Source organism: Carettochelys insculpta, chromosome 2 (genome assembly GCF_033958435.1).
Source record: "Carettochelys insculpta isolate YL-2023 chromosome 2, ASM3395843v1, whole genome shotgun sequence".
Classification (NCBI taxonomy): Eukaryota; Metazoa; Chordata; order Testudines; family Carettochelyidae; genus Carettochelys; species Carettochelys insculpta.
This window is the reverse complement of record NC_134138.1, coordinates 161,132,487-161,147,900: the sequence shown is the minus strand read 5'-3', so window position 1 is coordinate 161,147,900 and position 15,414 is coordinate 161,132,487. Positions and strand designations below refer to the sequence as shown.

Here is a 15,414-nt window from a genome sequence, read left to right as displayed (position 1 = left end):
CAAGGGAGAGGAAGATGAGGAGGGAGGTGGTAAAGGCCAGGAAAGGGAAACCTTTCAGATTTTCTTTATCGATTAATAGCTCACTCTTCGTTTTTTTCATACAATCTTTGAGAATCTTCTAAAATGCAGGATACTGCACCTGATATTTTTGAACTTCCAAGGAGAACCTGACACTTTAATTTTCCCACTTAAACCAAATGCTCCTTTTTGAACAAGTTTTCAAGTTGGCAGCTGGGATACCCTTGGTCAAATCCACTAAAACCTACAAATAATTGTAAGTACCATCCACCCATCTATCCACTTTGGATCTTCCTCGACTGTAACATGCATGAAACGGATTCCTTTCATTTTATGTCACTGTGAAGGCTGGAAAATCCAGATCGGAGTTTGGTAGGAGCTGAAGGAGTGGTGTCTGACCTGCCGGTAGGGAGGTGAAGAAGGAAAAAGCCCAGCCCCGCCACTAACGGAGCAGGGGGAGGGGATTAGCTTGGTTATCGTGGTGCTTTGTTAAGAGTGCAGAGAAATCATTTGGGCTGTGCTTTGGTATCTAAGGGTGGGGTTATTTTTACATATACAACAGAGCGAGGCGTTCCTGGGACTTGGGGTAATAGCATGAACATTTTTCATTATTTCTGCCATGGTTTGTATTCCTGTGTTTGTGTAGCAGCCGCAGCCCGTATGCGTGCATTGGGTGGTGCATTCTTCTTTGTCAGGCTAGGATCTGTTCTCCGTTTCATTTAACTAGAAGAGGAAGGAAGGAACCCACAAGGAAATAAGAACAAGCTCTGAGTGCTTGAGATGTCCTGATGCATGAAAGCCTGGTAGGATTTATATTTCTGTTTATTTTGAAAAGAGACTTTAGGCCAACATTAGAAATAATAACCTGCATCTGTTACCTCTTGCCTTACACAAACTGCTTTTGATGTCCTCCATAACTAGTAGGTTGGGTTGCTTTCAGAAATGTATTTTGCCAGTACAGGACTATAGTTTTATGGGCTGTAAGTAATTCATTACCTTTTTATCTAAAAACCCACAGTAACTATTGTTTTCTGTTACAATAGATAACATTATATGAGATTTTTTAAAAAAATGTATGTGTAACTCCTATTCTGATTAGTAATATATATTGAATTACAAGACTTTAAAGATAAGTCTGAATTCACATAGTGGAAAATCTGCTTTTGGCAAAAGCAGCTGTAAGTGTCTCACACTGTGATCTTGTTACATCTCAGGCTAGACAGGCACAGCCCTGGGTAATAGTTGGACGGAAGACCTTTGAAGAAACCTAGATGCTGTAGGAAGTGAGACACTGGACTATTGGAAGTTCTGTCATTTGAAGATGAAAATCTAGTTATGCTGACTGATTTGGACCATTACAAATCCCATGCCATTTTCCCCCACCCACTAAAAACAATGGTTTTAGCCCTGATATCATGACCAATTTGTAATTCTGTTAATTACACCATCTACTCTAATTTTTCCTATAACTTAAATTGGATACATTATTCTTCATTTTTCTGCTTAACTGTTACTGTCTCTAATGTTGCTACGTGATGTTAAGTGAATTTGGCTTTACACCCCAGAGCTGGCTGTAGTTAAATAGCACGGAATGTCCATACACAGCATAATATTTCTGGTTAATGAAAACTGAAGACAGGGTTGGGCAAAGTCTTCTATTCTAATTCTAGTGCTTGTAACTTTATAAAAAAAATGAAAAAACAAAACAAAAACAAAAACAAAAAAACTAAACCAAGGAGGGAGGGTCTTTTGAAGCTCAAAGTTTCCGTCCTTGGGTTCTGTTTGAAGGTAATTTTTTAAAGCTACTCATGAAATTGGTGCAGATGTTAGAGCATTGTGTATGTGTGTATAATATAATACACACCTGCTTTTTTCCTTCTCTGTGTGTCTTTTAAAATGTCATAATTTTCCCAGCCTACTTTTGTCAGCAAATAACTCAAAAAGAGGCAAACAAAAAAGCCGAGCATATAGTGCTGGTGGAAGTATTATTTCCAAGATAAGGATGAATGAAGATAACATAGTATTTGAAAGCAATTTTAGCTTCAGCATCACAGTATGTAATTCTTAACTCACTAATTCATTTTAATGCAAAGTATGTATTGTTGGGCACCCTGAAGTTATTTGCTGGGTGTTCTTATGGCTACAGGAGGAATTTGTGTGAGAACAGATAAGGGATGTGAGAATACTTTAGTCTCGGGGTGAGCAGACTTTTTACATCATGCCCCACTTTTCGTCCCTGCAATTAGCAGGGCCCCCCAAGCTGTCCAATGTAATCTAAACCAATGGACATTTTGGTTATGATCATATGGAAAAAACCCCTTTCATCATGTGTAAGAAAATAAATATGTAGAGAAATTATTAATGGGTATATAAATGGGAGTGCACATACATAAAAGGAGTAACATAGTTCGACATTTTTAATGTGGTCGATGAGCGTAACACCCAGCAGCAATCATGCTGCGCCCCCACCCACCTTATGAAATGTCATGCCCCTGCAAGGAGGCCCATCCCCCACTTTGCACATCCCTGCCTAGTCCTTTGTTGCTCAGGATTTACCATGTAACAGTTTTTCATGTACATACTTGTTCCCAAATCGATTCTGCTGGTTGCTGTGGGACAGCCATAGAAAATTGCTGCCATTTCCACAAAGATTCCTGCTTACTAGATTACTTAGTGGGCAATTATATGGCCAATAGCTCATGGAAATTACTTGTTTCATAAGATATGGGCTATGGGAGTTCTTCCTTCCATTCTGTGGAGTAGCCAAAGGGCTTCCAGAAGTTGTTCAGCACATGTAAAGGACAAAAACATTGATATGTCTCACTGCACTTTCTCAAAACATCAGATCTTTTGGTACCTCAAGGCACTTCTTAGTGATCTAATGGCTGGACATGTGTCTCAACATACTGAAGAAAGCAGATCAAGTATCTAAGAGAGAATGCTTCAGAGCATTTAATCATTTTTGCCAGTCTCTTAAGCCTTCTAATGGGGTCATGCTGTGACCTGGCCTGCTCCTTGGGGACATAGACTCTATATGTGAAGATCTGACTATAACAGAAACAGAATGAGTATTTAGATTGTAAGCTCCTTGGGGCAGGGACAAACTTTTTGTTGTGTCTTTACATAGGGCCTAGTTTCTGGTCCATTATAAGGGCTCCAAGGTGCTACCATGATGCAAATAATAAATATTAATAATACATGAAAGTGTAATATAAAGGGTTTTTTAGATGGTGACATTATTCATGAGTGACTGAACCTTTGAACCACAATACCATTTACATTTCATGTTCTGGTCTGTACAATTTAAGAAACCTGCAAAGCCAAGTTCTTGAGTTAGAGTGAATATACATTTTCAGATATCAGTAGTAAAGAAAAGTTAAACCTACAATATGTAAACACCTCTCTAAAATGCTTGGCTCTGCAAATTAAATGGCTTTTCTAGACATACAGTTACCACAATTCTGCAGTCTGACACCTGACTTTTCAAGAGCTAGAAGCAGATGCAGGATGGCCCATTGAGGGGTGGAAAATATCCCTTTTTCTCTAGTTCTTCAGGGTTGCAAAGTATACAACTTGCCATACTGGTATTATAAGTGCAGAACCGGTGAGTGCTGGAGAACCCATAGAAAAATATTAGTGGTTGCTTAGCACCCGCTGGCAGCCAGCTCGTCCCACTCTTTTCCAGTGCCTCCCACCCATCTCGATCAGCTGTTGCATGGCATGCAGGAGGTTCTGGGGGGAAGAGGAGGAGCAAGGACAGGGCATGGTGAGGGAAGGGGGCAGAACTGGGTAGGAGAGGCAGGGTAGGGGCAGGAAGAGGAAGGGTGAGGCCTTGGGGGAGAGGAGGAAGTGGGGACAGGGTCTGGGGTGTTGAGCAGGGATTGAGCACACACACCTCTCTCCCTAGGAAAGGAGAAAGCTAGCAGCAGTGACTGGTATTGGAATTAATATTGTCCATTCCAGATTTCAATACATTTTTTATTTGTTTGGGTTTTTTGGTGAAAAGGGAGAAAAGCCACACTTTATTGCAAAGGGTTGGTTTTTATTTTGGGTACTGTTTCAAGCTGCTGAGCAGTGTGGTACATTAGAATTAGTCCTGAGTAAGATGGATGAGTGGATGGAGTGCATTGACTTTTACTTAACAGAAGTTCTGAAATTTAGTAATATTTCATGCTGTGTTAAAAAACATTGGTCTGCTCATTTCTGGTTTGCATCATGACACTGTCAGGATGGTATTTTTTTTTAATTATATTGAAGAAACCTTTAAAGAGAATATACTTTTCTTTGCATTCCACATTGCAATTAGAATACCTGGTTTGCTGCACTTCCAGGGTTCCTTTTGCATGTGTATCTATCTATATAGTATGTGCCCTACTAGGTTTACCAATGCAGAGGAACGCTTCTGTCATCAGATGGGGAGGCCAGACTTTCATAGGGAAAAATAAGACATCTGCCATGATGTGCAGCAGGGAGTGTCACAGCAGAGTCTTCCCTCCTCTGCAAGCCACCCCACTCTCTCTCTTCTCCCACTTTTTTTCTTTTCCTTACAAAATGAAAAATCAAGATGCTACACAGTGACTGGCCAAACAGGAGGAAGCAGTATTTCCTCCATCTCTCATTACTGTGTTTTCTCGGTCCCAGCCTCACCTCTGTAATTTTATTCCCTGAGGCTGATCTTCTTATTTATTCGTGTCCATCCTGCTGCAGATCCTACCCGAGAGGGTTTTTTTTTTCTTTTTCCTTTTTATCCACTAGGATACAGTCTGCAATCTGGGCTTTCTGTTCTTATGTTTTCCGTGGTTTTTATTTTTGTATTTCCTCTTTGTATTTTGTTTCCTTCCTTTTGACATTTGCTAATTCCTCCTGTCCTGATATTAATAAATCAGTTGTCTGTGCTGAGAAAGCAGATAAGAACAGCTGACTGTAAACATGTTTGAGGGAAAGTGTTTATTTAGGATGGGACAAGGTCTCAAGGAGGAATAACTAGGACTTAGTGGGATGAAATGTAGACAGCAAAAATTTAGGCTGAATACCAGAAAACCTATTTTTGCAGTGAAATCTATGCCACTTTGGAATGATCTCCTAAGGGAAATAAGGGCAGCCTCAGTATGCATGACAGAATAGTAGAGCAGTGTTTCTTGCACTGTTTGAGACCATGCAACACCAAACAATATTTTTTTTATGCAGAACACCTATGAAAATTTTCTTAAAAAAATCGTTGTCAGACCAAAGAAAAAAAACCCAGCAACATAAAGAGCAAAAACAAAATGAAGGCATTTTATCAGATATCACAGCAATGAAGAAGCAACTGGTTTTAATAACGAACATTTTTAACATCAATGTATGATATCGAAAACTTTGAATTCATTTTCCAGACACTCATGGCATTCATGGGAGTTGTTCATGGCACACCAGTGCCGTGTGGGGGACATAGTTTAAGCAACACGGTACTAGAGTGCGTGTTGTACGACTGAATACTAGATTGGCTGGGAGCTGAACTAAAAGTCTAAATAGGACTCTTCTAGGTCTGTAATTAGTAATTAATCCCTTCTGAAGAGAGTAAGTTGAATTTAAGCAACATCATTTCCTCTTTTTCTTGACTGCACAAAACCTCCTCTGTGCAAACCTGAGTCTTTGGGACTACGTGGTTTTAGGGAAAATGGCTAAGCAGAGAGGGAACATGACAAGAGAAAAGATGTTCTTTGCAGCAAAGTCTTTTTGTCAGACACATAGGGAAATACCCTGTAATGAATGCCTATGGAATCCCCGTCCTTTCTGTCCATGCTGTTTTTCCTTTGATGGAAGTGAGGTCCAGGCCTGAGCAGTATTGTCAATGGAGGTTCATGGATTTCAAAGGCCCATAGAGGGTAGCTCTACGCTGAAATGGAAGCCTGGATCAGTGGGACTTGAATCAGCAGGCAAAGGTTTCTGAGCCGACATTTGATCATTCATATGGATTAGTGACCTCAGGTTCAGAATTCCTCACACCCATGTTCAGGCATCCACTCTGCAGACCAGAATCAAACCAGCTTATCCCACACTTTAGGGCACCTTCCCCTGCTGTAGCTGCTCTAGCTGTTCATTCATGGTGCATTGTGGTGAAAACTTGACTTTTCATCCAATAGCACTTTACTGGAAGTTGTCTTGGCCAGCCAACAGAGAGCTATCTTTTGGATCCATATGCTCCTGCCAGCCAGAGCCAGCAAAGGGGTGATGTGTGCTTTCACATCTGTTTGGGAAATGGTCAGAGCATTACATCTTATGAGTAAGATATTATAATTTATGCTATTATTGTAGAACAAGGTATTGGAAGGGTATTTTGGGAAGAGGTAGAGGCTGATTATTCTCAATCAGCAATGGTGGAACGAAGGTAATTGTCTTACAGTGCTGCAGGAAAAATAAGCAGTCCTGTAGCATCTTAAAGACTTAACAAATCTGTTTATTAGATAATGAGCTTTCGTGGATAAGACCCATTTCTTCAGATTTTCAGATTGAAGTAGATAATTTAAAATCCAGAGTTTATAGAGCAGGGGTAGGGGTGGTGGTGGGGGCGGGGGGTGGTGGGAAGGAGAGGACAGAGGTGGAAAAAAAATGGGGGGAGTCATCTATCACTAATAGGATCAGTAGAAGAAGTAAATTAAGGGCGGGGGGCTGGGAGCCATTCCTGCAAATATCCAATGTGGGGAAATTGTAATACTTAAGATAATTGAGATCTCTGTTTACCTGAGGTTTAATGTGTCAGACTTGCAAATGAATTCCAGTTCAAATGTAATCTTGCGGTAAAATCCTTTTGTAGGAGAATGGCTACTTTCAAATTGTTTCTTGAATGTCCACGGAGGTTAAAGTGCATGCCTGTAGGTTTATGTGCATTCCAGTTCCTGATGTTGGATTTATGTCCATTCATCCTTTGGCACAGAGACTGTCGAGTATATCCAATGTACGTAACAGAATGGCATTGTTGGCACATGATGGTATAGATAACATTAGGTATATGAGCTCCTGGTGGCGTAGCTGATGTGATTAGGTCCAGCGATGGTGTCTCTAATATAGATATGTGGACAGAGCTGGCAGCGGGTTTGTTTCAGGGATAGCTGCCTGGGTTGGTGTTTCTGTGGTATGGTGTGTGGCTGCTAGTGAGTATTTTCTTGAGGTTGGGCGGCTGCCTGTAGGAGAGAACAGGCCTGTCACCCAAGGCCTGTGAGAGTGAGGGATCATGTTTCAGTGTTGGCCATAGATTGTCTGCGATGGCTGGAGGGGTTTAAGCTGAGGACTATAGGTAAGGACAAGTGGTGTTCTTTTATTTTCCTTATTGGACCTAATTGGCTACGCCTCTCTAAAAATCTGATGAAGTGGGTCTTACCCACGAGAGCACATTATCTAATACATAAGTTTGTTAGTCTCTAAGGTGCTTCAGGAATACTTGTTTTTTGTGAAGCTACAGACTAGCACAGCTACCCCTCTGAGAGGTTTTACTATGCAGGGAAAATACATGTGAAATTTTAGGCAAGGATTTATGACTCTTAGATTACTGAAGGAACCCAGCTGTGAAAGACGTTGTGGAATCCCTTTTAAGGCTAGAGTTTTGATATTCAGCCAGCAGCAGTGCAGTAACATTCTAAAATCTCACTTGCTGGGATGAAAGAAGATGGGGCATAGATGACCCTCTAAATAGTCCTTTTAAATCAAACACTCTTTCAGCTTCACCTAGTTACTTAAAGCTATGATCCAGGGTATGCTATACCTGGCCTGCCAGTCACAGTCAAGGTGGGAAGTTTATCCTGAATCATCTGCTTGTTACATAATGGTTTAGGTAGGTGGTGTATAATAACTGGTAGTTATATTGTAGAAACTAGACAAAATATATTCAGCTTATCTCAATGTTTTATTCAGCTGCAGTATACCTAAAAGAAGGTATAAGAACATAAACACTTGTGGAATTTAGAAACTGTTAAATGAACGTACATTTTTGGAATCCTTTGTTGATGTGTTGCTATTTGAAGCCAGAATGTACTCCAATACTTATCTGTTTTTACATTTCCTTTTCATAGGATTTTTGGCTTCCTGGAGAAACAGTAGAAAATGCAAAACAACGAAATAATAAAACCTGCTAAATACTTCTCAGAAGTGGAAAAGAGTGTGCTGCTTGCATTAGTTGAAAAATACAAATATGTGCTTGAGTGTAAAAAAAGTGATGCAAGAACTATTGCATTAAAACAACGTACCTGGCAAGCACTGGCTCATGAATATAATTCTCAACCTAGTGTATCTCTACGAGATTTCAAGCAGTTAAAGAAATGCTGGGAAAATATCAAGGCACGGACAAAAAAGATAATGGCACATGAAAGGCGGGAGAAAGTAAAAAGGAGTATTAGTCCACTTATAAATACTCACATCATAGGGAAAGAGAAGATTTCCAGCATTATGCCTGAGCAAATGTACTTTTTACAGAGTCCACCAGAAGAAGATTCTGAGTTCCAACCTGATGCTTCTAACCAAGGTATAAATGCTCCTATAGTGATCCAAGTAACACTATTCTAGTTAAGGGTGTGTATGCATTTTCATTATTTATTCTATTTTTGGAGGAGTTCAATTTAGCATGTAAATCTATTTAAAATTTTATTGCTGGTTATTAAAATGTCATTTCACAGCAAAAATTGTGACATTAGAAACACAGTAGTAAAATCTGATTATTTTACAAGTATGAAGAAAACTGTGTACATTTTAAAGCTACAGATTATCATTTAAACAGCTGACCTTTCCAGATTTGGAAAGATCTTGTGTTTCCTGATAGCTGTCACATAGCAGAGAAAGAAGAACATCCCAAACAGCATTTCTGATCCTTTAACTTGCATTATTTTGTTTGTTTGATCACCAGCTTTTTTCCCCATCAGCAGCAAGTTTAGATGCTATATTCTGAGGCAAGAATTCCCTATTCCCCCCTCTAAACTTCCGTTTTTTTAATGAACTGTCTCTCTGGCTGTGTCTACACTACAAGATAAAATCGAATTTAAAGGAGTTAGCTCAACATTAAAACATCACCGTCTTCACTATAAATGTCATTAGCTTGACTTAACCTGCCCTAATATCGATAACAAAATGTCAAGATTAACAGAGAGGCATAGTGTCAGTCTTGAGTTTCCCAGGTCCTAAAGCTTTGTTGGAGCTGGGAGGTTGACCAGGGCTGCTGCACTCTCCGATTCCTGGGTCCCACAGCTTTGTTGGAACCAGGAAATTGACCAGGGCTGTTGTGCTGTCAGTTTCCTGGGTGCCCCAAGCTGCAGGGACCCAGGAAACTGACAGCGGTGCTGCACCTGGCTCCCACCTCCTCACTACTAGCGGGAGCTGGGAAACTGATCAGGGTTGCTGTGCTGTCAATTTTCTGGGTCCTCCAAGCTGCAGGGACCCAGGTTACTGATAGACCGATAGCGCTGCTGCACGTGGCTAATGGCTAAGAATGGAGGGCTGAGGGAACTGTGGGATAGTTTCCTACAATGCACTTCTGTAACGGTTGATGTTTGGGGATTTCAGTGTGGAAGCAATGTGTCGAATTTGTTGGGAGCCTGTGGGAAGTGAGGATACTCAAAATCAAATTTTAAAAAGCTGGCATTATAAAATGGATTTTAATAAAATTGAATTTATCTTGTAGTGTAGACGTAGCCTCTCTCTGTCTTTCTCTTTCTCTCTCTCTCTCTCTCTGTATGTGTGTGTATGTGTATTTTATGTGTGAACTCACTTAACTTTCCACATCTTTTTTTCCTGGATTGTCACTGCAGTGGATTAAATCTATTCTAACCCTATTTAAAATAAGAACCACCCCGACCAACAGATCTCACGTAGAAGATAATACAATAACATGACAGAATGCAAATAAATTAGTGTACAACCAGCTTTCTACACATAAGAATGGCCATACTAGGTCAGACCAAACATCCATCTGGTCCAGTATCCTGTCTTCCAACTGTGGCCAATGCCAGGTGCTTCAGAGAAAATCAACAGAAAAGGGCAATTCATCAAGTGATTCATCACGTGTCATCTAATCTCAGAATCTGGCCCTCAGAGGACTGGGGTACCCAAAGCATGATGTTGCATCCCTAACCATCTTGGGTAGTAACCATTGAAGGACCGGACTGGACCTATCCTTATTGAAATTACGTAATTATTGTTTAGACCCAGTTGCATTGGCTGACCCCTGATTCTTGCGTTACATGAAGGAGTAAATAATACTTATTGATTCAGTTTCTCCACACCTTTCATGATCTTATAGACCTCTATCCTGTCCTTCCTAAATTGTCTCTTTTCTAAGCGGAACAGTCCCAGTCTTTTTTTTAATTTCTCCACAAATAGAAGCTGTTCTCCACATGTAATTTTTGCTGCCCTTCTCTGTACTTTTGCTAATTCTCATATCTTTTGAGTGATTGGGTCACCATAACTTCATTCAAGATATTAACATACTATGGATTCATATAAGCTTACTGTGTTGGGTTATCTAGCCCTTTCGTAATGTTTCTTAACATGCTATTAACTTTTTTGATTACTCCTGCACATTACGCAGATGTTTTCAGAGAACTATGCTCAATGTGCTAAGTTCTCTTTTTTTGAGTGGTAACAGCTAATATAAACCTCATTGGTTTATATGTATAATTGAGATTGTTATCCAAAGAGCATTTCTTTGCATTTATCAGTACTGAATTTCATCTGCCATTTTGCTGCCCAATCACTCGGTTTTGTAAGATTCCTTTATAACATGTCACAAACAGTTTTGATCTAAACTATCTTGAATAATTTTTTATTGTTGGCAAACTCTGCCATCTCCCTGTTTACCTCTTTTTCCAGAGTATTTTTGAATAGGTTGAACAATGCTGGTTCCAGTACAGATCCTTGAGCAACCCTGCTATTTATATCTCTCTGCTGTGAAAACTGATCATTTATTCCTACACTTTGTTTCCAACCTTTTAACCAGTTTCTGCTCCATGATAAGTAGGGCCCTACCAAATTCACAACCTCAAAAAACTTGTTACATTCTGGGAAATCTGGTCTTTTGTGTACTTTTACTTTGTACTATATAGATTTCATGGGGAACATTTCTCAGACTGGGAGCTGTGACCCAAAAGGGAGTTACAGGGGTGCTGCAAGGCTCTTTTTGGGAATGTGCAGCATTGCATCCTTAATTCTGCACTCCCTTCAGAGTTGGGCAGCAGGAGAATGGTGGCAGTAGGCTATGATCCCAGCTCTGAGGGCAGTGGCCTTCCAGGAGCAGTGCAGGAGAAAGGGTGGCAATAGCCTACCATGCTTCTCTTACTTAGATGCTGCTGCCTTCTGAGCTGGTTAGCTGGAGAGTGTTAGCTGTTGACTGAAAGCCCAGCTCTGCAGGCAGCAGCACAGAAATAAGAGTGGCAGCACCATACTATGCCATCCCTATTTCTGGGCTGGCAATACCGTACCATGCCGTCGTTACTTTTGCACTGCTGCAAGCAGTAGCTCTTCCTTCAGAGCTGAAATTCCAGCCAAGAGCTGCTGTTCTCCAGCTACCCAGCTCTGAAGGCAGAAGTAAGGATAGCCCCATATAATAACCTTGTAACCTCCCCCATTCTTACTTGGGTCAGGACCCCTACCATTACAACACCGTGAAATTTTGTTTGCAGAACATGCACAAGGTAAAAGTTAATCCAAGACCGGAAAGGAGAATGGCCCCAACCAAAGATAGCTTTTGCTAGTATTTTGATGCTTACCTTTTTTCAGAGATTGCTACAGCCCATCAAGCCCAATATTGTTCAAATGGTGAGCAGGTTTGTTTTCTCATCATTGTTCTTTTTTTGATTAAAAAATGCAGGGGTCTACTAAATTTGGCTGGTAAACAATGCCCCAAAATGAAAATAGAACATCTTTGATCTTTTCTCAGAGCCTTGCAGCTTATTTTTGTTTGTTTTTGTTTTTTATGAGTTAAAGAAGGATCTCTTCTGTCTCACTCACATACAAAATACCTCTTGGTATTTTTCAGAGCGGGTTTTTTCATATTTTTCACACAGATTTTCTGGAAAATGAGGAATTATTATCTGAGTTTTGAACTCCGCCAGAATAGGGGACATTGTAGGTGCTCAAAGAATGGTCTGTAAGTTTACAACTCCTGCATGCTACTTATCTAGAAGGCACCAGAACGTCAATATTATTAAAATAGTTTTAAAAAACTCTAGCATTGTCACATTTTCACTTATCAAAAGTACAACAGATTTTGGGACATTCATTTGGTATACTGAGTCTTCTTGAAATTCAGACTGTTCTCTGAGCATCACCAGTTAACATTTTTTGAAGAGATGAGGGTGAGCCAAATATTTTAAACGTGTGCATAGTGAGATATTTCCTGTTCCAGCCATGTCAGAAGACAAAATGCCCCAGCCTTTTTCATCGCCTATGCAATCATTTCAACTGCCAACATAAAATCTATTGCCTATACTTCTAGAGGACAAGTGAATAAAATATATGGTACTGAAAGTGCACAGATGCCTTGCAGCCACTTACATAATGTACAAAAATAATCCCTTTTCATTATTACTTAGCTGTAACCACACATAACCAATCAGTTGCTTTCTGGATGAAAATCAATGATTTCCAGCATACCTACAAGATTATTTTATTTTGTAGTATATGCAAGTGTGATAGAGACTTTGTAGGAAACATAAGACAGGTCCATGAACCAAAAATCTGCTGGTGTGATCATAGTCTGAAGAGAAAAGTAAAGTTACAACATATGCCTGGAAGGTGAGGGGCAAGAAAAGGCATAGGCTGAAGACATGGTTAAATATTGCTTCACATCATGTTTGGTAAATAATGTATTTTAGGAAGGATTTGAATGAGGTAGAGGGCTGGCAGTTATATTTTGGAAAAAGCATTGTGGAAGAATACGTGTGACATTCATGAGGGAAGATGAGAGGTATTGAGGGTGACCTTTATGCATTAAGAGTATAGGTGGAGTGATCCTGCAGGACAGCCTCTGCTATACCATTTCCCTCATAGGGAATTGGGCCCTTCACAGGGTGGCACAGAAGGGAACTCTGAATGGGCTGATGGATTTATTTTTATCTGATAACACATAGCTCCAATTTACGAAAGTATTGAGAGGCACTTGAAAACCAAAAGAGCCACTGGTAGTGCTGATTTATTCAGATAAATCAATTAATGTTTCATCTGTTTGTATCCATTAGACTGTTGGTAGCTTGTCACTGGAAATGAAAAAAATTGACCATGTTAAATAAATGGCTAAAATGTCATATTATAAAAGGTATGTAATACATACACATTAAAATTAGAGAGGGGAGATGCTTATTTGCATTACCATAGCATTTGGTTTTCATCTATTTACTGCTTAGATAGAAAGCATTCACCTCCTTCAAAAATTACTGTTTTAAAAAATTAACAAATGAAATAAGTCTAATGGATTTCCATTGGTTTGTTTTTGGCTAAGTACAGTCCTTTGCAAAAATAAGCAGAGACAATGTGCCTTAGGTTGTGTAAGGTGGATTGTCTTGTAACATAGTATTATCCCTCTATAAAGAAAAAGCTGACTGCATTGTTACCTCATCTTTCTCTAAAAAAGGGAGCTGTTCGTTTTTTGTAATGGTTAATACTGTATTTATGGTACACACTTGCTTCTGATCTATAAAAGTACTCTTATTTCTGAAGTTATTTAGTCTCAGTATTGTTATGTTGAACAAATAGTCCTATTTATTTCAGTGGCACTAATAAGGCACAGCTCAAGGTAAAGGTGATGTGATTTGGTCCTAAATAAATATGTAAAATTGCACATCTCTGGAGTGTACAGAGTGGTGCTTAAGAAGTAAATAGAACTTTAAATCTCTGGTTTAGAGTAAGCTGTACTTCCTAACCTCAAATACAGTTCTTGGAGAGAGATGGAGGAAGATCTTATCACATGTCAAGATATAAAGGAAATGGAAAATATTTAGATCACAGTGTCACCTGATGGCTCTTAGATTACATTACAGAAGCACAGGGTGTGCAGGTATTGACTGAGGACCATATTATTCCTTCCATAATCTCACAGTTTGAAAAAAGAGGGAATTTGATTTTTTTTACTGTTTTTTTTTTCCAGAATCATTTGCTGTCTCAAACAGAGATCTATGTGAGGAAGAGAAAGAGATAGTACATTTCCCAATATGTGAAGGCACATCCCAACCTGAGCCCTCATGTTCAGCTGTCAGAATAACTGCAAATAAAAACTTCAGAAGTAAAGCCACTCAGGAGGGTGCTTTGAAAAAGATGCATGAGGAAGAGCATCACCAACAAATGTCAATTTTACAGCTGCAGCTGATACAAATGAATGAAGTACATGTGGCAAAAATACAACAGATAGAAAGGGAGTGCGAGATGGCTGAAGAGGAACACAGGATAAAAATGGAAGTGCTAAATAAAAAGAAGATGTACTGGGAGAGAAAACTGCAAACCATCACAAAAGAATGGCCTGTATCATCCTTTAACAGACCCTTTCCAAATTCACCCTAGAGTTTATGATGGGCAGAGAAAATCTGATTGAGCACGTTCTTGCTAAGGAGTATTGGCAAACGGGTCTATTCATGTAGTGTGACTGAATGGGTGTTCAGTCAATGGTGAACACTTTTTGACTCTTTAATAACATCTAGGAATACAGATTGGATGACCCTAATATGGTAAAGTTCTGCAGTTCATTCATGGGGCCGCTCTGGAAGTCTATTGTCTCTTATTTGAATTTCAGATATGCACAATCGTCTTGTGAATTGTGAGCGTAACATTTTTTCCTCTTGCAACTTCCAACCACCCTTTTTAAATGTAGGAAGTTCCCATGGAGCCAACATACACCCTCCACATGGGTACGTTTAAAACTTTGGCTCGCAAGTTTCAATTTTAAATTAGTTTGCTTGTTTGTAGCCCTTTCCTCTGTGTTCTGGGTGTTGGCAGGGGCTGGAGTCATTCTTTGTTCTCCTTCTGAACACAGCAGATATGTGACAGGCAGGAACCCGAATGCTGTAAAGGCACAGAGGAAATCCCCTCTCTGTCTCACTCTCTCTTTATATTTATTATTGTTTGTATTATTCCTCCTCTGCAACAGGTGAGTGAAAATGAAGGAGCTGGTGGGGAGACAAGAGGACCATTCTAGTAGGTAGTTTTCATGGAAAGGAAATCAAAATCTCAAACCAGTTGGCTGACTGAGAAAATACTTGGGGACTGACCTGCTAGCTGCTAGGGCCATAACTGTTAGACGGAGGGAAAGGAGGGGATATTTTCTTAGAAGCAGCTACTCTTGTCTCCCCTCTCCCAGTCCCATCCCATCACCCAAGAATGTGTGCAGGGATTAGAAGTATGTGAGGGAAGCATGATCCTGCAGCTGCTAGAGAAAGACCCCAGCCC

The 15,414-nt window shown here is 39.9% G+C and overlaps 1 protein-coding gene across 1 annotated transcript; it reads left to right on the top strand.

Moving 5' to 3' along the window:
• Positions 1 to 626: 626 nt before the first annotated feature.
• MSANTD3 (Myb/SANT DNA binding domain containing 3) lies at positions 627 to 14,532 on the top strand. Its single transcript, XM_074985990.1, has 3 exons — positions 627 to 821; positions 8,067 to 8,515; positions 14,123 to 14,532. The coding sequence occupies exons 2-3, from the start codon at positions 8,098 to 8,100 to the stop codon at positions 14,530 to 14,532; spliced, it is 828 nt and encodes a 275-aa protein (XP_074842091.1). The 5' UTR covers positions 627 to 821; positions 8,067 to 8,097.
• Positions 14,533 to 15,414: the final 882 nt, after the last annotated feature.

What these genes read in the sequence shown, in the direction of transcription:
- MSANTD3 (XM_074985990.1), top strand. Translation starts at nt 8,098, where the DNA reads ATGCAAAACAACGAAATAATAAAACCTGCTAAATACTTCTCAGAAGTG. An exon ending in ACCTGATGCTTCTAACCAAG is followed by an intron (nt 8,516 to 14,122) that starts GTATAAATGCTC and finishes TTTTTTTTCCAG; the next exon opens with AATCATTTGCTGTCTCAAAC.